The sequence below is a fragment of the Rhinoderma darwinii genome, chromosome 3 (assembly GCF_050947455.1).
Source record: "Rhinoderma darwinii isolate aRhiDar2 chromosome 3, aRhiDar2.hap1, whole genome shotgun sequence".
Classification (NCBI taxonomy): domain Eukaryota; kingdom Metazoa; phylum Chordata; class Amphibia; order Anura; family Rhinodermatidae; genus Rhinoderma; species Rhinoderma darwinii.
This window is the reverse complement of record NC_134689.1, coordinates 206,991,247-207,018,475: the sequence shown is the minus strand read 5'-3', so window position 1 is coordinate 207,018,475 and position 27,229 is coordinate 206,991,247. Positions and strand designations below refer to the sequence as shown.

The 27,229-nt window shown below is 40.7% G+C and overlaps 1 protein-coding gene across 7 annotated transcripts in view; it reads left to right on the top strand.

The window, feature by feature from the left end:
- Positions 1-25,900, top strand: part of KMT2E (lysine methyltransferase 2E (inactive)) — a 137,136-nt gene extending 111,236 nt beyond the window's left edge. For all 7 annotated transcript variants that reach the window (XM_075857300.1, XM_075857303.1, XM_075857302.1 and 4 more), the window contains 6 exons: positions 1,970-2,026; positions 5,367-5,936; positions 20,214-20,512; positions 21,505-21,593; positions 22,593-22,690; positions 23,687-25,900. In XM_075857300.1, coding sequence (XP_075713415.1) covers positions 1,970-2,026; positions 5,367-5,936; positions 20,214-20,512; positions 21,505-21,593; positions 22,593-22,690; positions 23,687-25,099 — 2,526 coding nt within the window. In that variant the 3' untranslated portion in view covers positions 25,100-25,900. The remainder of the gene's footprint in view (positions 1-1,969; positions 2,027-5,366; positions 5,937-20,213; positions 20,513-21,504; positions 21,594-22,592; positions 22,691-23,686) is intronic.
- The last annotated feature ends 1,329 nt before the right edge of the window (positions 25,901-27,229 follow it).

The following is a 27,229-nucleotide window of genomic DNA, read 5'->3' as shown; positions in this document are numbered from 1 at the left end:
AACAGCGTCACTGTTGAAGCCGCCATTTTGGAAGCTTGTGTTTTGTTGGAAAGAGGTGTCTGAATGATGCTGAAGGCTAGGAAGCCTTCCTCCGCTCGCATTTACCACTGTGCTTGGTGGTTCTACTTCCAATGTGGTGAAACAGAATATTCCCCCTTTTCTCTATTCAGGATTTTCACCTTCATCCTAGATCTGGGACTTGCCCTTAGTTCCCTTAGGGAAGCACTCTCAGGATAAAGGATTTTGTATCCCCCCTCCCCTTGTTTGTAATTGAGGTGGCATAAATTATACTGTTAAACTCACCTATGGCTTTCTCTTATAGTTTCAGCTTACGTTCTGGGCTGCTGCTCAGTCACATGACACCCCCCGCTCTGAATAACTGAATCTTACAGCATCATCTGTGTGTACAGATAGTCTCTATTCATTCCTATGAGACTCACATCGAGGCTCTCATTGGAATTAATAGACTGATTTAGGGTAAAACTATGTTACCAGAAAAAAATAGCTAAAAAGTAAGACTTATTTTTCTACTATTATTTTCAAACTTTAAGCCTAAAAATTCACAAAATAGCAAAAAGGGTGTGTATAAAAATGATAAAAAAAAAGAAACCTGCGTTGTCTACGGAAAAAAACATCGCAAAAAAAACACGTCACCAGCCCAACAAATAAAAAAGTTACAGCTGTTTAACAAACGCGTGCTAAAAATGGCTAAACGGTGTCTAGTCCTGAAAGCTCAAAATAGCCCGGTCCTGAACCAGTTAATTACATACAGGAGTGCCCAAAACCTCATCATGACTGGTTTCTATGGCAACGGCCCGAATGCAGGAAGTAGGTTTCCGTCATTCAGATACCAGCTCTAAGCACAGCGCACACTTATTTTTTTCAGCAATTTCTGAGAGGGAGCTAACTATGCTCTCTGTAACTCAGAAGAGTCAGGCTGATGTCGTCAGTGTGGTCTCTTTAATGGTAGAGTGATATGCAGCACAATCTGCCATTAATGTTGGGATGGTAGATCTACGCCCTGGCTGTTCGGTGCATCGATGTCTAGGACGTACAGATACAGGTTGGCCTTGGGAAGGAGTTAAAATTTAGTCAATGTCCAGGAGTCCATATGTTCACACTGGATGATTTTTAAAGCCATCTTCACAATAGAAAAATACATAGTTGAGGCTTTGTTACCTTTTTGTTTTTATTCATGTTTTTATTTAAAAAAAATAATAATAAAAACATTGTTAAAAAAAAATACATAGTTGCTAATGTAGTTCTCTGCAAGTATGCTAAAATTGTTTTCCTTACAAGATTGTCTGGAAAACTTAAGAAATTGAACAATAGTAACATTAACATTTTGTCTTGATGTATAAAAACAATTTTAACTAAGTGTGTGTGGAGAGGGCCTGTAGGAACCAGATTGTGGCTTCCGGTTTTTCCAAGTCGATATAATAACTAAAGTAAAAATCGAATTGGTTGCTATGGGCTACAGACGCTATTGTAAAAAAATATTTTTTTTATTTATATGGCGTCCCATAGTTATCCTCAACTACTCTACACTGTCAAAGAACAAGAATTCTGTATGCTATTGCCATGTATTGACAATGGTAAAATGTTTGGGATTGTGATCAAGGGAATGTTTGTATATTTAATAGTCTATTGTATAATTGTGAGCAGGATTTCATAAGATTCGGTATGTTCTCACAGCAACTTAAAATATATGGGTATGTGTAAACTAAGGGTAAATGACATTAGCACATATATGTAATTTTTGCTGAGATTTTCGAATGCAAAAAGGGAAGCATGGGCAATTGTTTGTCAAACAATGTTTAGTATAGGTTTTTTTTCTTTTCATCAAGGTTTTTGTTAATGGCATAAAAAGACCTAAGAGATGTAGTTGTACGTTTGTTATTCCCCCCAGCGTTACTGCTTTTTAGAGGTGTCGTTTTACAGTTGCCTTTTCTTCTACAATTTTTTACAGATCATTTCTTCACCAGAGAGTTCTCCGGAACTAAATCGTAAATCTTGTGGCCAAGATGTAAGTATTTGATGTATAGTAATTAGGTTTTTCAGTTCTCAAATTATCTGTTTTGTATACTATACAAAAAAGCAACAGCAAAATACTTTTTCCTTCCTAGTTATGTGAAACATTTGAGCCTCAATGTGTAGAAGAGCAATAAAGTTCACCTGCTCTGAATCGACATCACATGGAGGTGTCAGGCAGCACTTAAGCCTCCTTCACACTCACTTTTTCTTAAAAAATTGTTAGCATTTTAAAACGCATAGAAAAAAACGGCATGCGTTTTTAGTCGTGTTTTATGAAATTTTTGTACATGCAATTTTTCTGGAGTCTTTGAAGTGTTATAGAGAAGCCTATGGTAAAAATGGCAAACTCTCAAAATGCCACAAACCAAAGTACTTTAGTAAAATTTGAGAAACTACATACAGACTTTAACGTAACATCTGGCTGCAGCCTTTTTGGGCAAAATACATGTTGGTAGACAGAACAACTTCTTACATGTTACAGAATTTGTAAGCCCACAGTTTGTGCTGTCTGACATCTCTGTAAATAATATATGCGTATGATTGATTCACTTACTATTTGCAATAATGCTGTGGAACTTTTATAACACATACTTAAATGTGATCCAATATTAAATGGTCACTTAGTTTTCAACAAACTGCATAAATAATAGTACAAGCAAATAAAATAAACTTTGTAAAATATCGTATTAGAGAAAAATACCTCTTTCTCCACTTATCAGGCTGCTTTCCTTCCCCCCTCCTAACTGTACACTCACTCTGAATTTACTGCTTTTTGCCGTCTCCTCAAGAGGGGACGGACCATCAGCTTACTGAGGGATCAGGTTACAGCTGCCCATAGAAGTCTATGGAGGGGGGAGGAGGGAGCAGAGTGAGAGAGGCAGAGACACGCAGACGTGCAGCAGTTTCCTGGTAAGTGTTATCTCCCCACAGTGCTGGATTTTCAGCTGCACTGCACAGTGCTGCTATATAATGTCCTCAATGCTCCTACTGCTTCTATATATGTGATAGAGAAAAGAGAGCAGGATGTTGTCTTACATATGTGTGCAATGATGGCTGACATGATTGCAGTTAGGCTCCACCCACTAGTTTAGTGAAAACGGAGAATTCGACAGAGAGCCTGCAGAGGAAAAACTGCTGAAAAAGGTCATGTAATGGCCTGAAATTGTGTTATTACTCATTTTTGTACGTATGACAGCTGAATGTAAAAAATGACCTGAAGGGTTAAGTACCCTTTAACCATTCAGGGCTGCTTAGGATTTCCTATTCCCACTGTTATCCTGCAGTCATTAGACTGCAAGCTCCAATAGCTGCTGTCTGTATTCCATTAATGGACCAGTCACAGATGTAGTTACTTAAGAAGGTTGTCCTCCACTCAGGCTCCCTGCTCTGACTTACATAGGGAAATCCTAACAGGTCATAGCAGACAGATGAAACAGGTCCTTCAGAGGACAGAGTGCCTCTACCCTCTGAAGGACCTATTTCGTCTGTGCATTACATTAATCCCATTAGGCATTTTCTTATCAACATTTCAGATGACCAAGGATCAGTTTTTTCCTCTGTTGAAACATTTACATAGCATTGTTGTTAAACTAGATAGTTTTTTGTTTTTTTAATCTATATTTGCGAGGGCACATCTGTAAGATGCCCTTTAAGGATTTAACGGGGTATTTCTATCTCAAACATTTTATGGCGTATCCTGTAGATATGTCATAAATATAGATGCGGGTCCCTGCCTCTGGAACTTTTGCCTATCGGGTGATCTGCCTGCCAATTTACAGCGGCCATTTCCCTACTGAATTTAATGGCGATGTGGCCATGCCAGCGTTCGGCCCTCTTCACTGAACTCAACAGGAGTTCAAAAAGAGACCAGCACTAAATTCAATGAGGAAGAGGTTGCTGTAAATCGGCAAATTGCTATTTTTGGCATATCTTATGGACATGCCATAAAAGTTTGAGATGGGAATACCCCTTTAAGCTAGTGGTGGTAAAAGCTCCCAGAAGTAGAGTTTGCAGGGCTGTACATTTTGTAGTTTCTGGCTGAAAGGGGTTTTTCATGCGCTGTATTCAGAGCCACCGACTATCAACTGTTCTCTGAAAAAATTGCTGGAAACCCTCCCGATAATTCAAAAAGCTCTTTGCACCTATTAGCTTGTACTAGAGCATCTGAAAGATACCCAAAAATGTTCCTTGAGAGCTGCACTTTAACATCTTTCTGCATTCGGATGGAACTGTATGTGCATTTAAGTGGTGCCTTCCTGCATATGGACATATAGCTGCGTCCATTGGATGGCACGGGCACAGGAATTACGACTGCGCCATCCATAGCGGTTGCCAGCTGTAATGTACAGCTGACATCCTGCTGTGTAACCCCTTAGATGCTGCAGTCAATAGCATCCGCAGCATCTCGGTTAGATAGAGGGAGCTGTCACCCATTGGTGCCCCACGATACGATTGCAGGGGTGCCAATGGTTGCTTTGACAAATAGTACCAAACTGACAAGAAATCTGACAAGCAATAATGCTTTGGTAAACTAAGTATACCAAAACATTATAGATGCAATCTGAGAAGTCCTTTAGTGGAATTTAAAAAATAAAAAACACTTCATTAAATGTATTTTTTAAGTTAAAAGGGTTGTCCAGTCATGAGAAATTGATGGCCAATCCTCGTACAAGCGCTGCTTTCCCTTCAAAACAGCTGATTGGCATACGACTAGATGAACAGAAAACTAAAAAAAAAAGTTATGGATCGTAAAATGCAAAAGTAGTAAAACATACCAAATTTTTTTTACCACAGTAATCGTACCGACCCATACAATAAAGGTAGCTTGTTATTTATCCCGCAAGGTGAACAGTTCAAAATTTATAACGCAAAAAAACAAAACAAAGGAATTGCAGTTTTCTTCCATTCCCCCAGAAAGAACTTATTGATCAACTTTTATTAATTCCATATACCCAAAAATGGGACAATTAAAAATCCAACTTAACCCGCAAATATCTCTCCTATAACTACGCTAACAGTAAAACAAAGTTATGGCTCCCGTAATGCAACGACGCAAAATTGAATAAATTCCTGCGGTCCTGAAGGCCAATCTAGGCTCTTTTCTAAAGGGGTTAAGTGATAGTAGGTAGACACCAAAAATATTGACGTTTCAAATGCAAACAAATTACTTGTATTACTTGTTTATACTTGACTATGCGGTAGATATGTTTTATGACTGTGTAAAGGTAATGTCCCATCTATATAAATAAAAATCTATCTAAAATGTACTCCTATATTATTATTATTTTTTTTAAATGGTGTATATAGCTTATAGTTTCCTTTTATGTTAACAGGGTAGTGATCGAACATCAACAGCTTTGGCTTTGAATTCATTCAGAAATTGTAATCTTACTGAAATTGGTGTGCAGGAAATAAAGACTATTGGTTATTCTAGCCCACGAATCAGAACAGAGGCAAACAGACAATGCACATCCGAAAGTGAGGCCACTGTAGACCTTCATTTGGGAGTTGAAATAAATGAACATACTGCATCACAAAACAATATGGAGCCCTTGTCCCGGGATAGGACTGATTTAAACAGCCAGCAGGAAAATGCTCACTGTGGACGGGGTGCTGTATATTCATCTTGGATCAATAGCCCAGAACGGACAGGAGTGAATTTCTCTGCAGTAAATTCTAACTTGAGAGACTTGACCCCTTCCCACCAGTTAGAAGTCGGTGGTGGTTTCCGAATGAATGACTCAAAGTGCCTGATTCAAGAGGATTCTCGAAGTATGTACATAGATGGATCAATTTTTTGTTCTTCAGAAGAAGGACTTGTTACTGCATTTGGTAGAGCACTTAGCAGTGATGGTGTTTTGGATGCAAATGGAACACCATTAAATCCTCCACAAAAGAAAAAGGTTTGTAGATATTCTGCAGTGATCCTACATTTGCTTGATCCTAAATATTTTACTCTTCAAAAAAAGAAAGTAAGATGTTAAAATGTCATTTAGTGTCTCAGGATTTTCTGCGATCACTTAAAAAAAAATAATAATAATACATTTGTTAAGGTTTACTGTACAGGCAGAGGTCACACTAAATATTTTTCAGCAAAGTAAAAATGTTTCTCTTAGACTTTTTAAGGAGTATTTTTAGCCAAAGAGGGAGTATATTTATTGTGGTAATTCAGATTCATAGTACATAGGTATATGTGATGTTAAATGCTTCCTATTTCTGAATGGAAACATTGCTTTAACAATGCCCCCATGCATTAATAGAGAAAATTAGACATTGAGGGAGATTTTAAAAAAATAGTGCAAGGCATAAGTGACCGTTGTCTATAGCAATGAATATATATATATATATATATATATATATATATATATGTATGTATACAAAATATAGGTATATCCTGTACCTGTGTGTGTATATGTATACATATGCACTTTACCTGTGTGTATACAGGTTTTAAGTTTGTGCACATATATAATACATGTAGTGTCATCAGGGCTGTATTAATAGTCCATTTTGCCAATAGTAGTTGAATTAAATGCTCATGTAATACCTTCTAATATGCTATTGGCGTTGTTATGGTAGTACTCCGCTGATCTTTTTAAGTGGCGCTGTGCAGGCATTGTTTATGGGAGGCATTGTCCTGTTTATGGGAGGCCATTTACTTGCATGGCTTATGGAGAGACTCCACGTACATTGTTTATGGGGGCACTCTGGCAAGTAGAGAAATACACACCCACTGCATGTATACATATTGTGAAGTCATACGTGTACATACACCTTAGCCACATTAATTAAAACTCTGTTACCACAATTCCAGACATATAATCCTAGTATACATGCCCCCTCTTAGGTCAGTTAGGATAACGACTGTTTCTAGAATGTGAAATGTCAGAATAATATTAGAGACAATGATTTATTTCAGCTTTTATTTCTTTCATGACATTCCCAGTGGCTCAGAAGTTTACATAACCCAAGTTGACATTCCAAAGTACTTGACATCATTTGAGTTAATTGGAGGTGTACCTGTGGCTGTATTTTAAGGGCCACCTTCAAGACCTACTTGCCACTTTGCTTAATATTTTGGGAAAATTGAAAAAAAAAGGAAATTTAGCCAAGACATCAGAACAAGAATTGGGGACCTCCACCAGTCTGGTACATCCTTGGGAGCAATTTCAAATGCCGGAAGGTTCCACGTTAATCTGTTGAAACGATAATGTGCAAGTTTGAACACCATTGGACCACGCAGCCGTCATACCGTTATGAAAGTAGTTGCGTTCTGTCTCCTAGAGATGAATGGAGTTTGGTTGGAAAAATACAAATCTATCCAAGGACAGCAACAAACAACCTTGTGAAGATGCTGGAAGAAACCGGTATGAAACACTCCTATATACACAGGAATGTGTACTATATCGACATGAACGGCTGCTCCGCAAGAAAGAAGCTGCTGCTCTAAAACTGCCGTAAAAATGCCAGGTTACAGTTTGCAACTACACATGGGGACAAAGATCTTACTTTATAGAGACGTCCTCTGGTCTGATGAAAGAAAAATGGAACTGTTTGGCTTTAATGACCATCTTATATATATTTTCGAAAGTTTGTTTGTTTGAAGCCCGATTTATTTATTTTTTTCATTGGTTTTAAATGGATCACTTCATCGAGGCCACCATACTAACAGGATGTGCCAAGGGGGAAGTTGTTTTTATTCCTCGCATTCCCCTCGCTCCAAATGATGTTCCATTCGAGTTCAAGCGGCAACAATTCCCAGTACTCCTAACCTTCGCAATGACAATTAACAAGGCTCAAGGTCAATCCCTGAAAGTGGCAGGAATACACCTTCAAAGTCCCTGTTTTTCCCATTTGCTATTATATATTGCTTGCTCCAAAGTCGGCACTGGAAAGAATCTACATCTTGGCACCGGATCAAAAGACAAAAAACATTGTTTACAAGAAAGCGTTGGAATAGAACCATGCAGTCCTAAATCAACACTATATAAATCTGTAATGAATATATTGCTTCATTTCTTTTATGCTTCCAATAACATTATTTACACTCTAGCAATTAAATTCATATCGAGAGGCAGCAATTCAATTCATACTGAGAGGTATTTAAATAGTGAGCTTTTACTCTATCTATACCATAAGTCAACCTCCCGAGCAACGCCGGGTATAAAAGCTAGTTATGTATGGAGGAAAAAGTGGTATGCTAGCCTGCCCAAGAACACCATCCCAACCGTGAAGCACACGGTATGTGGGTGCTTTGCTGTGACGTTTGTGCACTTCACAAAAAGACTAAGAACTGGTGCACTAGACAAAATAGATGGCATTATGAGTAAGGAAAATTATGTGGAGGTATCGAAGCAACACCTTATGACATCAGCCAGGAAGCTTGGAGCAAAATGGATCTTCCAAATGGACATAGACTTCAAGCATTCTTCCAATGTTGTGGCAAAATGGCATGAGGACCAAGTGAAGGTAATGTAGAGGCCATCACAAAGCCCTGACATCAATTCCATAGAAAATCTATGAGCTGAACTAAAAAAGCATGTGTGAGCATGGAGGCCTACAGACCAGACTCTTTTAAACCAGTTTTGTCAAAGGAATGTGACAAAATTCCAGCGAAATTGTGAGAAGCTTTTGGAAGGCGACTCAAAATGTGTGTTCTAAGTTACACGTGTATGTAAACTTCTGAGCCACTGAATCAAATTAAAAGCTAATATATATAGTCTCTAGTATTCTGACGATTCACATTCTTGAAATATAACAGTGGTCCTAACTGACCTCAGAAAGGGAATGTGTACTAGGATTAAATGACAGAAATTGTGGAAAACAGTGTCTCAATGAGTGTGGCTAAGATGTATGTAAACTTTTGACTTCAACTGTTTTATAATTTCATTTACAAACACTGGCCCCTACCTCAGACTTTTGTATTGCAAGGAGTTTAGGCTGTGCTGGAGATCTATATATTATTATATATATATGTGTGTGTGTGTGTGTGTGTGTGTGTGTGTATATATATATATATATATATATATATATATATATATATATATATAGGCACTCCAAGTAGATGTCAGAAAAAAGGTAGATTTATTCTCCCATCAGTGCAACGTTTCAGCTGCTCAATGCAGCCTTTGTCAAGATGCTTGACAAAGGCTGCATTGAGCATGTAAAACGTTGCACTGATGGGAGAATAAATCTATCTTTTTTTATGACATCTGCTTGGAGTGCCGCCTCTCTGTTTTTACTTTTCGTTTGAACATTATGGGATCTATGAGTCATTTCCATGGAGTCTGGCACCCATTTGGGCACTGGATGCTTATTTTGTTCTGCTGTGCTGCCCATACTCTTTACCTTTGCATATATGGACAGTGGAGTCGGGCTCCTCCCAAAGAGAATCGTCTGCCATGCTCCACCCGGGGATTTCGCTGCTAGAGGGAGCTTCAGTGGCGCTCTCCACATGGGAGGGGGGGGTAACACTATATACAGTGGGGGTAGCGCCATCTACAGGGGGTGCTGTGTGGCGCCATCTACAAATGGGCTGTTTGACATTATCTACGGTGGGTACTGTAGCATTATATACAAAGGGTACTGCGGCATCATCTACAGGGGCGCGTGTGGCACTAGATATGGTGGGTGTGGCACTATCTAAAGAGGGCACTGTGGCACGATATACAGAGGACACTGGGGTATTAGCTACAGGAGGTTTATGGCACTATATACAGTGGGGTGTGTGGCACTATCTACAGAGCGCACTCCGGCACTATCTACAGAGCGCACTGCGGCATTCTCTACAGGGGTGTGGCATTATCTACAGGGGGTGTGTGGCACTATATACAGAGGGCACTGTTTCATTATCTACACATGCAATGTTAAATACTTTTGTGTCAAATGTTGTGCTTTTTTCGAAGTCATTCATTTGTAAACTGCCTGTAGAAGGAGCCTCTGTGCTCTGAAAGCCGCATATAGAACTTTTATGGTTAGCCAATAAAGGTATCATACCTACTATACTTTTGTCTTTTTTGACACAAAAGTATTTAACATTGCATATTGTTTCTGCTAACCCGGTACTACACTATTTTTTATTATCTACACATGAAATTCATCTGTTTTTAAAAAATTGTCGAACAATGTAGTGCTGAGGCCGGAGCAGACAAGGAGAGCCCTGACCTTGTACACAACAAGTGTCTAATCTATCATTTATTCAATCTATCAGAAGCTATGCACCACTCTGTTAAAAATTGGCAAGTTTTCAGACTCTAGACTACCTCTTTGGTTGACCATTGTGGTAAAAACAGATGTTAAATACGGATGGTAAAAACTGATGACCACTAACGACAACTGATGGTTTTGTAGTAAAAATTGTGAAAGCCTGATTTCAACTGATACATTTTTGCATCTGTTTTTTCATCAGTTGTAATCGCTTGATTAAAAAAAACTGATGCTGATGCAACTGATATATGTGAACGCACCCTAAGGGCCTGTTCACATCAGCGTTGGCTTTCCGTTCCGGGGTTCCGTCTGAGGTTTCTGTCAGGTGAAGCCCGCAACGGAAAGTCAAACTGAAACCACAGCTTCCGTTTCCGTCACTATTGGTATCAATGGTGACGAAAACATTACTAATGGGATCTGTTCGTCACCATTCCGGCAGGTTTCCGTTTTAATGATGGAATTAATAGCGGAGTCGACTGCGCTATTGATTCCGTCAGAAAAAAACGGAAACCTGCCGGAATGGTGACGAACGGAAACCATTAGCAATGTTTCCGTCACCATTGATACCAATAGTGACAGAAACGGAAGCTGTGGTTTCAGTTTGACTTTCCGTTGCGGGGTTCACTCGACGGAAACCTCAGACGGAACCCCGGAACGGAAAGCCAACGCTGATGTGAACGGGCCCTTCGAGAGACGGGACACCGGCAAACTAGAACTGTCTATTTAAAAAAAAATAATTAAAAAATACCCATAAAACATAACCAATCTGCCCTAGTAAGGAGAAATTTCACTCCTGATCCCAAGTGGCGATCAGACTGGACGAGCATTCAAACAAGAATTCTACACGTTGAAATAGGAGCTGATGTTTTTTAGTTCTAGGAAATTTTCGAAGCCTTTTTTAAAGCTATCTACTGTCCCTGCTGTGACCAGCTCCTGCGGTGACTATTCCATAGATTCACAGTTCTCACAGTAAAGAAGGCTTCTCGACTCTGGAGGTTTAACCTTTTTTTCTCCAGATGGAGGGAGTGCCCCCTTGTCTTCTGAGGGATTTTACATGGAACAGGTATTCACTATTTTTTTTTGTATGGGCTATTCATATATTTATATAAGTTAATCATGTCTCCTGCCCTCCCTTAGTTTTATTTTTTCCAAGGCTAAATAGGTTTAATTCCTTTTAAACTTTCCTCATAACTTCTCCATGCCCCTTATTAGTTTAGTTTCTCTTCTTTTTTTTTTTTTTTTAAACTCGTTTTATTAAAAGTAACTGTCAGTCAAACCATCACATACATCAGGATAACATTATACACTCAATAGTACATATGTCAGAAGAATCAATACATACAAAAGGAGTACTCACAGGTACCCATGGTGTTATACCGTGGTTCGCAGATCACATATATATAGTACAGATTGATCAAATCATTCTAACACAACTTTTAATCCGGTACATCACGAAAGTAGAAATACGCCCCCAGTTCAATATTCTGCAATAACGCACCCATCATTTTGTACAACATAAACCAAAGCACCTGGAAGTGTCCTCCTCCCGACTTCTTTACCCGCTCCCGCCCCCAGCTTGAATCAGAGCATCTGATAGCCCTTGGACTGTACAGTGAGTGAGATTCGATGAGCACCAACCATTCCAGATCAAATCAAATTTAGCCGGTTTCCCCCGGTGTTTATACACTATTTTCTCAAATGGAAGTATGTCATTGACTAATTTACGCCATTGCGCTACTGTCGGGGCCCTATCCGCCATCCATCTCATGGCCACCGCCTTCCTTGCCATGAATAGTGTTTCTCTGAGGAAGGTCCTCTCATATATTAACCATTGTTCCTCATTGAGCAGTCCCAGCAAACACACCTCCGGCCTACAAGGTATCGTCCTCCCCAGCACTGCTGTCAATAATGCAACCACCTCCTCCCAAAAGCTAAGAATCCAGTGACAACCCCACAGTAGGTGAATAAAATCAGCCCGTATCTCTCCACACCTATGACATTGTGGGGACTCCATTCTTCCCATACGATGTAATCTTACGGGCGTTAAATAACATTGGTGGATGATGAACAGTTGCACTAATTTATTGTTTGCCGCTGGTGAAACCAGCAAATGGGAACCCTGAGCCTCCCTCCATTCCTCCGCTGTGAGTTGTGGAATTAGTGCACACCACCTATCTTCAGCCACAAGGGGCTCCATTCGCATTTTAGCCTCCAGTAGAAAAGAATAAATTTGAGAAACGACTCCACGTGTAAACGGCGTGTTCAACCTCACCACCAAGTCACAGCTAGAGAACGTCACGGAGTTCAGTGGAAATTGTGCTAATAGAGCATGATGGAGCTGTATGCAATATAATTCATCCCCCGGTGGTATATTGAATGCTGCCTGAATCTCAGTCACCGTCATGACCGACCCTTCTTCCGTTATCAATTGTGATAGAGCAGCTACCCCTCTAGAGGACCAGTAACGTTTCCCCACCATCCCGTGCAAATGGGAAAAACTCGGATTCTCCCACAGCGGACTTTCCGCCACCACCCCCTCAAACCCCAGTAGATCTTTAGCCTGCTGCCAGACTCGTCTGGCCAACTTATGCAAGGGTAGCAGGGAGCGGTGTCTAAAATCATGCGGTTCCAATATCGGCCACAGGGTTTTCAAGCCCAACACCCTGGCTAAATGACACTCAGCATTAGTAGTTAGGGGGGGGGGGGGACCCAACAAGTCAAGTACCTGAACTGACCCGCCAAGTAATATAGAAAAACATCCGGTAACGCAGCTCCGGCCTCATCTTTAGGTCTTTGTAGAATTGACATCTTGAGTTTAGATCTCCCTGCCCCCCCCCCCACACACAAACGGCGCGAACAGCGAATTTATTATTTTAAAGAAGCTTTTAGGCACCAACACCTCCATGTGCTCCAACACATACAAAAACTTTGGCAATACTATCATTTTTAACAGATTAACGCGTCCTGCCACTGACAAAGGCAGACCTTCCACACCTGTATTTTATCCCTTAGGTACGTGACCAAGGGCGCTACATTTAACCCGTACGATCTAGAACTATCCCTAGCAATGTTAATCCCCAGGTATTTGAACTCTGGTCTTACTGGCAGTCCACAGAACTGGGTGCCCCATCCACAGTCATCCTGCCTCAAAGGCATCAGGTACGATTTGGACCAATTAATTAGTAACCCGGAATACCTTACAAAAACGTTAATGAGGGATATGGCCCTAGGAAAGGTGGCATTGGGATTCGCCATAAACAACGCCATGTCATCCGCATATAACCCTATCCGGTCCTCTCTGTCCCCTATTCTAATTCCCATATATGCGGGATCCCTCCTGATGTTAAGAGCCAATGGTTCAATGGCCAATGCGAAAAGAAGTGGCGAAAGTGGGCACCCCTGCCTCGTGCCCCTATGGAGGCCAAAGGAAGGGGACAGGACCCCATTCACCAGCACCTGCGCTCGTGGAGATTTATATAACAAGGAGACCCAATTAATCCAAACCCAAATCTTCGCAGCACTGCCAGCAGATAAGGCCATTCTACCGAGTCAAATGCCTTTGCCGCATCCAGAGATGCCACCGCCCAGTCCTGCTGCTCCTCCCATCCAATCTGTGTCACCACCTGTACCCGTCTAATATTCTCTGAGGTGGACTTGCCGGGTATAAAGCCACACTGGTCTGAGTGGATGAGCTCCTTTATCACATTACATAGCCTATTAGCTAGCATTTTAGTCAAAATCTTGTAATCCACTGTCAGCAGCGAGATCGGTCTATATGACCCACATTCATCTGTATTTTTGCCTGCTTTCAGCAGTACAATTATGGTGGCGTCACACATGGATTCCGGAAGAGCAGAGCTCCGATAACTATGCTCAAACAGGGTCAGCAATTGAGGGGCCTGCAGCTCCCCATACTGTAGATATACCTCAAGGGGGATACCATCCGGCCCTGAGGCTTTCCCCTTAGCCATAGACGCCATCCCCTCCAAAATCTCGTCTACCGTGAATGGGGCATCCAGCATTGCCACCCGCTCGGCTGTCAATGTAGGAAACGATATTCCATCCAAATACTTCTCCATCTCATCCATCCTATAATCAACTTTTGAAGCATACAGCTGATCATAAAACTGTGTGAATTGTTCGAGAACATCCCTCGAGGAGGTGTAGGTTCTATCGCCAGGCCCCATTATACCCATCACCGGGGGGGATCTAGAACTGTTTCGCACCATATGAGCAAGAATTTTACCCGATTGATTGCCCAATTCAAAATGAGATTGTTTACTAAAGAATAGACTACGCGAAGTCTTATCCCTCAAGACCTGTAGGTACTGTCTACCTAAATCCAGCCAGGCATTCCGGTTAGCTGGTGTGGGATCCTGAACAAATGCCCCTTCCGCCTGTGAACATTGATATGCTAAGTCCTCCTCCTGCATGGCGGAAGCAGGTTTTACATAGGATATGGAGGATCGGAGACATCCCCTCAAATAGGCCTTAAAGGTATCCCACACCAGTGACCGATTTTCCATCTGAGCATGTGCTTCTATAAATATTGATAGCTGATCCGGTATACGATCGTTTTGTTGAATGAGCTGAAGCCAAAACGGGTGAATTTTACCCATACCACTTCTGCCTGCCTGTGGCCTTTTCAATGTTAGTAAGATCGGGCTGTGATCCGAGATCCCCCTCGGTAAATGTTCCACAGAATCTACCTCCTGGAAAACCGCAGGTGATCCAAATATATAATCAATTCTGGACAGCGCATTGTACTGTGGGGTGTGGCATGTGTACTCTCTGATCCCTCTGTGTGTCGCTCTCCACAGATCAATCCATCCCATTTCCTTTACAAGGAGACTTAACTGTGAGGGGCTTCCAGGACCTCTATTCCCATTCCCCTTAAATCTATCTATACCAGGGTCCATAACCAAGTTGAGATCCCCCATCATAATCACCCGTGCCCCCGGGTATGCTGACACAAATCGGACGGCTTCCTGGATTATTGCCAGTGAAGCTAGTGGAGGATTGTAAACCCCCAAGATCACATATGGACATTCATCAAGAACCGCATGTAGAAAAATGTACCGCCCCTCTGGGTCCATGCTGGATTGTAACAATTTCCAACGGCGCTCCACATGCACTAAGATGGCCACCCCTCTAGTGTACGAGGTGTGTGAGGCATGTCCCACCCACTGCACGCGGGGCTTACTCAAACTCCTCACAGTATCAGGTGTCATGTGTGTTTCCTGCAGACACGTTAAATGAGGACGCTGTCTCCGCACAGCAGCGAATATCATATGCCTCTTTTCAGGAGACCCCATTCCCCGGACATTAACCGTAATCCTGCCATTTCGTACTGTTAACACATATTGGGGCACCGTAGCCCAGGATCCTAACCACAAGCCCCTGAGTGTCTAGTTTCTCGTCTTTGAATTTTTTCCAACTCCAGGGCTCCCTTTCTATGAACTGGAGCCCAGAACTGAACTGCATTTTCTAGATGAGGCCGCATGCCTCTTTTAATATACGACAATATCTTGCTGGCCTTTGACATTGCATGATGTTATTTAGTCTATCAGCTGCTTCTATGATCTACAAGTACATCCAGATCCTCCTCAACAAGTGACTCTCCCAGTTTACCTCGCCATAGGACATATGATGCATGCATAACTTTTACATTCATCCACATTAAACCTCATTTACTAAGTGGATGCCCTAGCTGGCTTGTAATTTATGAACATCTTCCATAGACTGAACAATACTACATAGCTTGGTGTCCTCTGCAATAATAGAAATCGTGCTATTAATCCCATCCCCCTATATCATTAATGAAGTTGAAAAATAGTGGTCCCAGCACTGAACCCTGGGGTACACCACTTCTAATCGGAGACCATTCAGAGTAGGAATCATTGACCACAACTCTCTGGATACCGTCCTTGAGCCAATTCTCAATCCAATTACAAACTATATGTGCTAAACCTATAGTCCTTAATTTACCCTTTACAATGTCCAAAAACACGAAGTCCACAGCGACCCCTCGCTCCAGGTTTCCACACACCTCTTTATAAAAGTCAAGTCCGGATTGTTTGACACCTTCTGTCCTTAATAAATCTGTGTTGGCTGTCACTTCCAATACCATCTTCTGTCAGATACTCCTATATATAGTCCCTTAAAGGGGATCGGTCACCAGCATTTCACCTATTGAACTCTACTAACCCCTGCTGTCAGAGGTTTATTGCCGTTACCCCCTCTCCTATACTTCTCCGACCGTAAATAACCGTTTGCAAAAATTTTCCGCATTTTATGGTAATAATCCCGTTCGTTCGTTCGTTCGTTCGTTCGTTCGTTCGTTCGTTCCTCTTATGCCTGCCCACCACCGAATACTTACCCACTCTGAATGCTGAAATCTTGTTTGAGAGCGCACATGTGCCCGTCATGTATGGTCCGACGCAATACAGAACATCTGTCCGGGATTTAGTGTGTGCTGGGTAAAGGCGAGGAGCTGTCAATCAAAAGTAAAGAGGCGGGGTTGACTCGTAAAGGCTTGAGGAATGAAGCTGTAACTCTTTTTCCAACAAAGATATGATGGCTTTTTTTATGCCCTAAAGCATACATGGGAACACTAAAAAACTGAATACTAAAGGTACAGAGCCTACTTAGAAGATAATTATATGTTACATAAAAAATATTTTTCACCCACTTCCACCAAGTATTGCTGGTTTAATAGGTGAAATGCTGGTGACGTGTTCCCTATAAGAGCCCCTTAAAGCGGCTCTGTCACCACATTATAAGTGCCCTATCTCCTACTTAAGGAGATGGGCGCTAGAATGTAGGTGACAGCAGTGCTTTTTATTTAGAAAAACGATCTATTTTTACCACGTTAGGAGCGATTTTAGCTTTATTCGAATTACTTTCTTAATGCCCAACTGGGCGTGTTTTTACTTTGTACAACGCCCACTTGGTCTAGAGGAGTGCATGACGCTGACCATTCCGCGTCATGCACTTCTCTCCATTCATGTAGTCAGCGCGTAGTGACACTGCGTTGTTCGCTATGTGCTGTCTTATACTGACATATTAACGTTACTGAAGTGTTTTAGACAGTGAGTAGACATTCCTTCCAGCCAGGACGGGATGTCTATTCACAATTCCGACACTTCGTTAACGTTTCTGTGGTACTTACAGCGTAATCTCGCGAGATCACTCTGGAAATGTCAGTTTACAGGGAGATTACGCTTTGTTCTGCTGTAAGTACCACAGAAACGTTACCGAAGTGTCGGGATTGTGAATAGGCATCGCGTCCTGGCTGGAAGGAATGTCTAGTCACTGTCTAAACACTTAATTTCTCACTGATTTAAAACTATAGGGATATAGAGTAATTCCAGATAGCGAAGTTACTGTGTTTGGTTCATGAGTTATATCTCCATATAATGATAGACGATGCAGGTATGATAATATTTGCTACTAGTTCTTATGCACTTACATTGACACGATCAACTCAATAGCTTGGTAGATCAACGAGATATATGCTCAGAATATGCCAGTTGTTTCTCTAGTCTAAATGTAATTGTTGTATCTTGGTACAGTATTGTTTTTGTTTATATATTTTTTATATATATTTTTTTATTGTTTTTTTTTATTCATTTTTTATTATTTTGTTATTTTATTCAGACTAGAGTTGAAACTGTATAGGCACTTATGCTAGCGGGGATAAATCGCCCCGTTAGTATGTTTGTTTTTACGTTGTCAGTGCAATTAGGAAGTGTTCTCCCCATTTGCTACATTTGAACTTGAAAGCTAAAGAGCTGTATTAGTTCAACAGTCCTGGATAGCTGGGCTAAGTTCGTGTCAGTCTGATCAGTATTTTCTAGAGCACAATTGATAGTGCAGCTACCAACTGATAGCCCTATTAAGAGCTATTATCTCGTTCCAGTCACCAAGTCGTAAGCCCTACTCGTTTCATTCCTTTTAATAGTATCTGCCGTAATTCTTCAGGGGCCTGCAGATTTAAACTTTCTGATAGTCAAAGTGTACAATGTGTAGGAGGCATCAATTCATGCCTAACGTGGGTCCAGATTGCTAAGACATCCCGTGCTAAGACATTGTGAATAGACATCCCTTCCTGGCTGGAAGGAATGTCTACTCACTATCTAAACACTTCAATAACGTTAATATGTCCGTATAAGACAGCACATAGCGAACAACGCAGTGTCCCTACGCGCTCACTAAATGAATGGAGAGAAGTACATGACGTGGATTGGTCAGCGCCAATCTCCTTATGTAGGAGATAGGGCACTTATAATGTGGTGACAGTCTCTGAGCATTTTTCCCACGATGAATGTTAAGCTTACTAATTCTGTAATTACTTGGGCAAGACCAAGTCTTTTTTGAAAATCGGCACCACATTTGCCCTGCGCCAGTCCCTTGGCACTATACCAGTCACTAGAGAATCACTAAATATTATGAATAGGGGGACAGAAATAACTGAACTGAGTACTTTTAAGAACTCCTGGGTGCTTCTGGTAATAATTCAGTACGTAGGGAGACTGCCTGTCTTTAACAAAATGAATTTCCCACAACTCGCCCACCTTGGAGCAGACAGTTACTTAATCAGGTGTCTGACCATATGCTAATAGCGCTTCTTCCTGACTCTACTTTCTCCCTCGGCTTTCTAAGCTTAGCAGCAAGTGGAACCTACAATAGGTGTATCGGGGGTACCCAGATACAGGAAGCCATAGTGAGGCCGTCAGTCTATCAACTAAAGGTTGCTGCACAGAACAAACCATGCAGGGGCAGTGCGGTTCTTACAGTTACTCTTGCAGCCTGCTCCAAAAACCTAATCAGCTGCTTGTCTACTCGCGCATTTTTTGAATAAAGTTTTTTTTTATTTTTTATTATTGGCTGGAGCTTCCAGGGATCGTGCCGTGGCTCTGCTCTCCCTCTAGCTTATCATTTAATGTCTGTCTCTGACTTTTAAAGCGTGAAAATGTCTTTACAGGCATTAATGATGCTTGCAGAGGTGATCTAGGGATCTCTTTTGTACAGGTATTTACAATTCTGTCATCTGCTCCTTAGCAACAGACCACAAACTAAATTGTATGTAAACGTACAGCCATTATAACTTAACTTGTCTTCGCCACGTGTGAGTACACCCTTAAAATCCAGTCCGTTGCTTCTTAGCTAAGTTCATAACTTAGATGTGATAGTTTGACACGCAGGACCCGCTGTCACTGAAGCAGTCCGGTCCGTGGGACTGACTCATACAGCTGCTCTGTATAGAGAATACAGAGCAGCTGTATCTAAAAAAGTAAAATGAATTACTAAAAAGTATTTACAAAGTTACACAAAACACTGATACACCATTTTTATTAAAGAAAATAAAAATTGCCTTTCAATGGTTTACATAGTCTTTAATGAAAACCACATTAGAAAAATATACCATTTTGTATAGGGAAAACAGTTATTTTTGTGGTTACCCACACAAACTGTTCCAGCTTTGCATTTGCATCGACGTAGATCTTCAGAAAAAAAAATAAGCACCCATGTGGATGCGCTTTTCGAACATCTACCAGCTTAGAACATCAACCGTTTTAACTTTTTTTTGCTGGCAGTTGATTTTTACAATTATTTTTTTTCAAGATGGTGTGATTCATTCTTTTTGGTTGTTATTTTCTCATGTCTGTAGATGCATGGCAGATGAATGGGAACAGTGAACGGTTATATAGGTCTATTGCTAATCTGCAGTGTCCTACCAAACGCTTTCCTGTTCATACCATACTTCATGCTGGAATTTAGCACATTTCACTGTGTTTTCATTTAATCTACAACATATTCTGCAGCGTATTTACGTATTGGTTTTATATATTTTTTTTACCATTTACCAAACAACGCTGACCACAGATAATTTTTGTGTTATTGATATTTTAATACAATTGTGTTTTGATGTAGATATGTTGCGCCAAATGTTGTTTATCTGTTTTATTCAGGTATCCCTATTAGAGTACCGAAAAAGGCAACGTGAAGCAAGAAAGAGTGGCTCAAAGCCTGAAACATTGCCTCTGATCATACTTTCCCCACACCCTGAAAATGCGAATGTATCTGGACACTGTTCTACTACTGAAAACTGTAGTAACAATTTGGAAAGCGTGGAACCCAATGAGAGTGATTATAGTTTAACTGTACCACTGCCAGCTGAAGTTCAGAACACGTCCTCAGATGAGACAGACCAAAGTTCTCAAGTTCTAGATGTCACAGCTAATGAAAAAAGTGATCCAGAGGTTCAATGGTAAAAATATATATATTTTTTTCCTGCCTACTTATCTAAAATCTATATTTTGATGGGTCTTCAAGCAATGGTTGCCAACATAGAAATTGAAACCTATTTAAACTGTGATCTCATTAATGAAGCAGCACAAGAATGCTCAAGAGCGGGGCAACAGCTGCAATACACACTAACAGTGAAGATCAGAGAAATCTCTGATCTTCACTGTTTCATCCCTTTGAATGCTACGATCAGTGCTGATCTCGGCATTTAAAAAGTAAGCCTAAGGGTGAAGGCACCGTTTGATCTTCTCACAGGAAAGTGATGCGATACCTTATAATGTATATCCATTAAAGCACCCCAGTGCTGTCTGACAAGGTTTCCTGCCAGGGCATAATTGGATATGCCCTAACACAGCTGCCTGTGTACTATTGGTATACACATATATTCCAGTACATTATAGTAAAAAATCCACCTACGAGATTTTAAAAAGTAAAATGAACCAAACAAAAAGTGTAGAAAAAAAAAATAGAAACATGCATTTTTTCTTACAATAAATAAACTTTATTTAATATCCTCTATACACAGAAGCTGTATCGTTCGCTATCCGCTGAATCAGTCAGTGATGTGAAAATACAGAATCACAATAATATCGATCACATCTAGATTGATCAACTGGTTTGGACTCCTTGCGACAGTCATGTCACCAAGTGCAATGCGGCCAAAATTGACTTTCATTCCTTATGATGCAGGCAGTACGACACTGCGATCTGTGTTGTGGCCAAAATCACTGTGTATCCCTAGCCTTAGTGTACTGTGAAATAGCAACATAATGGTAAATGCACTTGTATAAATCTCTAACGCACTATATATGGAATATTCCATTGTGGAGCTAAAGTTAGTATGTACAAGTGAGTGAATAATCTCTAGTATTTGTGCTCAACAGTACAATATAAATGTATAAACTTTGTGGTTTTTTAATTTCATACTAGATCGTTTGGTTTTATATCTTTTAGGACTTCTTCAACTTCCGTGGAGCAAGTTAGAGAAAGGAGCTATCACAGAGCTTTGTTGTTGAGTGACCACAGGAAGGATAAAGATGGTGGTAGGTCAAATAGGTTTTCATATTTAGGTTCTAATTATAAAATGAGCAAAACAAGGCTCCTTTTACATCATATCAGAGATATTCTCCATTCACCCATAGCCCCAGCCCCACCCCACCAGATGTGACCATCAGAGTGCAAAGTATGCATTCTGATTACGAACAGGGGGTGATAACGTGAATAAAAGATGACATTCTCATCCTCTCCCTGCATGCTAGAGCAGGTTAAAGGGAGAGCTGCATATACTTTCAGCTCTCTCTTCAACCCGTGCTACCAAAGACTCGGGCTAGATTGCTACTAGAGCAGTGATCCAGATCTTCTTCTTTTTTTTTTTTTTAAAGTCCAGAATCTAAGCTTTAAAGAGGCTCTGTCACCACATTATAAGTGCCCTATCTCCTACATAAGGAGATTGGCACTATAATGTAGGAGACAGTAATGCTTTTTATTTAGAAAAACTATCTATTTTAAACCACTTTAGCAGCGATTTTTCGCTTTATGCTAATGAGTTTCTTATTGCCTAAGTGGGCGTGTTTTACTTTAGACCAAGTGGGCGTTGTACAGAGGAGTGCATGACGCTGACCAATCGAGATCATGCACTCCTCTCCATTCATTTACACTGCACTAGCGATATAGATATATCACTATGTGCAGCTTCATACACAAGCCCTAACATTACTACAGTGTCCTGATAATGAATATACATCCCTACCAGCCTGGACGTGATGTTTATTCAGAATCCTGACCACTTCTGAATCTTTTCTGTGAGATTCCAGCAAGGCAAGCGTAATCTCGTTTAAAATGACAGGTTACATCGTAATCTCGCGAGATTACGCTTGCCTTGCTGGAATCTCACAGAAAAGATTCAGAAGTGTCAGGATTCTGAATAAACATCACGCCACTGACATGTTGCTGCTGCTGCCAAATCCTGGGATTTAAGTTTCCCTAAATGTCACAATGTACGGTTTGTATGCCCGTTGTAAGCCTCATATTTCCCTTGTCAGATGGTGAAACAGAAAATGGAGATTCTGCAAATGTTAAGGAAACCCAGTCTCCAGATGCATGCCAGAAGAATTGCAGGAGTCCTTCCAAACAAGATCTGGTAAGATGCTTTTCTATAAAAAAAAACAAAAAACGATATTTCAATTTTTCCACTTAATTGATAAGAGCATCATAGTTTTTACAGAAAACAGGAGAATAAGGTTACCAATGCCAAGTAGTACTGTATAACAATATACATATCCTGAAGCGCTACACTCGGCTGTCTTCGCCGGCCCCATAGACCTTGAATGGACAGGCAACGCACATGTGTGCCTGCCGCTTTATTCAAACTGTGATCATGCAGTGAGGCGGAACGGGGGTTGGACCCCCATTTTAGAGATTGTGGGGGTGATAAATGTTAATTGTGGAGAGAAAATCCTTTAAGTTGTCCAACATTTTTGTCAGAGGGCACAGATCTCAAATCTGTATGTTGTTAATCTAAACATAGACCTCTGAGTTGTGAATTTACATAGTTAAGGCCCTTTATTAGGCCCTTTGACATAGGCCGATCAACAGGCTAGGTTCCCAATCATTTCCCCTTGTAGACGTGGCAGTTATCAACCTACAAACATGTGAACGCTCGTGTCATCGCATCTTTTATGCAAAAGTATTATCATTTGTTGCGTACCATGTAAACAGGGAATGTGCTGCTGACTAGATGCAAACTGTATGGAGACGAACGATCGTATGAACAATAGTTAGTCCCCATACTCCAGAACACTGCTTGATGTAAATGGAATAATAAGGGCTGATCGACATGCTGTTATTGTCGATCGGCTCCGGTGTGAAACGGATTTTAGATAAATTTTACTGTTTGATAAATTGTTTTGTGCTTTGCATGTAGATAGCTGTAATGAACTCTTTATATACTAAATCATAGCTACAAAAAGAGCAAATGGTCCTCAAATTTATGCATCTCTTGCATTTCTTAAAATTTTGTGCTGTGTATAGTCTTTATATAATATACATTTTAATATAATAATGCAACCGTTTTGAAAAAATGTTTCATGCTAAAATAATCTAATCTCTCTGCGCCATTTGTTTTTGTTGCCTATAGCCTTGTTCTTCAGGATCTAAACCACCTTTGAAGGCTGAACCTACCCAAGAAACCACTGTAAATACACCAGTGACGGAAAATACAAGCCCCTTTAAATCGGAATCGCATCAGAAACCGTTACCGCTTTCAAAGTCCCATATTGCACAACCTCATTCACAAAAGCTGCCTTCTACACCCTTGAAACTGCATTGTCCTTCTTCCCCTCATATGGAACAGCCTCCAAAGTCATCGACACCACACCCACCTGTGCAGCATGGTTACCTCTCACCAAAGCCTCATTCACAACAGTTAGGATCTCCATACAGACCCCACCATCCTTCACACCAGGTGGCAACACCACAAAGAGAAAACCATGTGAACTTTTACCCTGTGTCTCAAAACTTGCAGCCTTCTAATCCACAGCCAGCAGGTGGGCAGTTGTTTTCCCAGGCACAGACAGGACAGTGTTCTGTTTATAGTCCCTTTAATCAACAGACCGTGAACAGCTCTCCTCCCCCTCCCCCCCCACCAACCACAAACTTTTATCAAAACCAGCAACAATCTACTTCTTTTCAGAATTATAGTCAAATTAAAGGAAATATACCCCAGCAACCTGTGTTTACATCCTGTCCAAATCAGAGCCATGCAACGACCACGGGGCAACCAGCAGTTCAAGGACATCATGTAAATTCTGGACATTATTTGTCTTCACAGAACTCTACTGTACACCTGCAGAGTAACCCATCAAGTATTCCTCCACCCCCACCACCTCCACCACCACCACCACCAGGATGTCATCAACCACATGTTTCAGGCCCAGTTCATGCAGTCCCGGTTGCTAGTGGTATTCATTCACAGACATCAGGACACCATTTACCACCGCCTCCTCCACCTCCGCCAGGCCCAACTTCCCACCATTCTCATGTGCAACTTGTTCCAACTGGTCATCAAGGCCTGCAGGTGCAACACCAGCATGTTTTAAATTCTGCTCCCCCTCCTCCTCCACCCCCACCACCACCTCCTCCCCAATCTGCTAATATTCTTGGTGGTTCCGGACATCTCTCGGCATCAGCACAAGGATTACATTTACAAACTCACCAAGGACCTGCAATGTTTCCTTCAGGGGCTCATCCGTCTGTAGCATCGTACTCAACCCAAGTTCCTGTTCATAATACAGTGGGGTCTGTGTCACAACATCAGTCTTCTGCACCAGGACAGCACCATCCACTTCCTAGTCAGGGGCCTCATATTCAACCACAAGGACCAAACAGTATTGCATCACCTGCAGGGTTCTGTCCCCATCCTGGGTCTGTAAGTCTACCCCATGGGGTACAAGGACCGCAGCAGGCCTCCACAGTGCCTGGCCAGTTACCTATTCACAGACCACAGGTGCCACCTTTCCAAAACAATTATCATGGCTCAGGCTGGCATTAGATTTGGTTTTGTTGTGCTTAAACATTAAGATGTTGTGTAAAATAAACTGTACATTTTCTATGTACCTTGTAAAGGTACTTTTTAAAGCCTGTATATGAAAATTTGTAAAAGTCAGAGTACCAGTTCGCTTTTATGTTCTTCTTTTCTTTTTTTTTTTTACATGTCTGCAAGTTGTGCTATGAAGACAATTTTGAGTCTTTAGATTAAGTAAACATTCCAGTTCTGTTATGATGCAGTAGGGTTAATACTGCACAACATGTAAGTCATTTGTCAGTTCATTTAGTGAATGTTTTCTATAGTAAGTTTTATATGTGATTTAAATACACAGGTAAGAGCACTAACACGTTTTTATTTTATTTTTCCCTCCTGTGCTATTTGCGTGTATAGATAACAAAGAGCCAGTTTCAATGTTACATTGCTCCTTGCTTATTTACGCAATTGTAATTTAATGTATAGTTCTGTTTTAACATCTTGACTTCTTTAGAAGTTTTGTAAATACTGTATTTGCGTGTATATTGCTTAAAGCTTCCACCTCATTTGATAAAACATTGTACATATTTTTTTTATTGTATGATCCTTGTGGAAGTAGTACAGTATATAACATTTATTTTTTTTGTAATATACTGTCACATTGCAGCACTGGTTGGGCATTTTAATTCATGTTAATAAACCACAATTATGTCCGTTTTATCAGGTTAGTCCTTTCATACATTTTACAAAGATTAACGTTGATGCATAACTGCAGCACTTAAACTGTACATTAAAATGCATTGTCAGCACTTTTTCCTGACTATTCCAAAACATGTTGTTGTGTTGTATTTTCTTTTTTTTTTTTCAGTTCTCTTCCAACCAGTAATGCAACAAAATTTATAGCTTTACTTTTTATATATTAAGTATTACTAGAATCTTATTGCCTGCTATTGGGCATTGCGCATTCTTTGCTGATGTGAACAACAGACATCTATTGGAACTCTTTAGTGGTAGTTTTTCAACAGAGATTGATGCATTCATATCAGCGGGGGAATTAACCAATAAAGCCATATTAACAGGAGTTTCAGACTAGGGCTACACCGACTTTATTGCTCTACTTCAAAGAATTGTTTGGAAATCACTACAGCCAAGTGAATCACTACTCTGTTTTCTATTTTTTTTAAAAGGCTTTATTTTTCCAAACCTTTTGTAATTTGTTACAGTACAAAACAAGTACAGTAAATAAAAACAATAGAAGCAAGACAAATTAAAAGGCATCGGAAGGCACAGCACTGCAGGAATATTATCAATCGATAGCAGATACATTGCAGAAGAGAAACAGCACATATATATCCTACATCTGCAAGGAAATAGGAGTAGTGAAGTGTGACCTTTCAATGCCTTACAAGAAAACAACATTTATACCACATTCCTCCCATGCTCCATTCTTCCCAGCCACTCACAATCCAATCAGAAGTTTCCCTACTTTTAAACCGCAGATTCAGATGTCTCCAACCATCTGGACTAGATCTTATTAAATTTATCTGGACAATTTCTGTTTAAATGTAATTTACGATACATAGGTACATATTTATTCACCATTTGCTTCCAGTGAGCCAAACTAGGACCCTCCGTGGCCTTCCAAGCCTTAATCACAATCTTTCTAGCGCAGAATAGAACAAAAAGGAAGAAAAAAATGTCATAGTAATTCTGTACGACATCATTCATGAAACCCAAGAGAGACATCTGAGGGGTAAGGCGTCTCGGAAATTCAAAGTGGGTGTGTAGAAATTCCACTACCTCCAACCAAAAGGGGGCACTCCTGGGACATATTCACACACAGTGCATATATGTACCTACATCAGACTGGCATCTAAAAACAGCTATCCGAAGACAATATCCCAATCCTCTGGAGTCTGACTGGTGTATAGTAAATCCGATGCAGAAACCGAGACTATCAGAAAATCTCTTGCACTAGTAACCAAATCATAAAATGACCGTTCTACCTCCCTCCATTCCTCCTCTTCTAGATCAGGGTTATCCCCCTTCCACCGAGTAAAGGCTTTATCAAAAGGACAGCAATCACATGTATATTTGAGCAAGGCCAGGGCCCCCAGAATATCCTCCAGTCTAGAGATCCCCAACTGAGGTGACATAGAA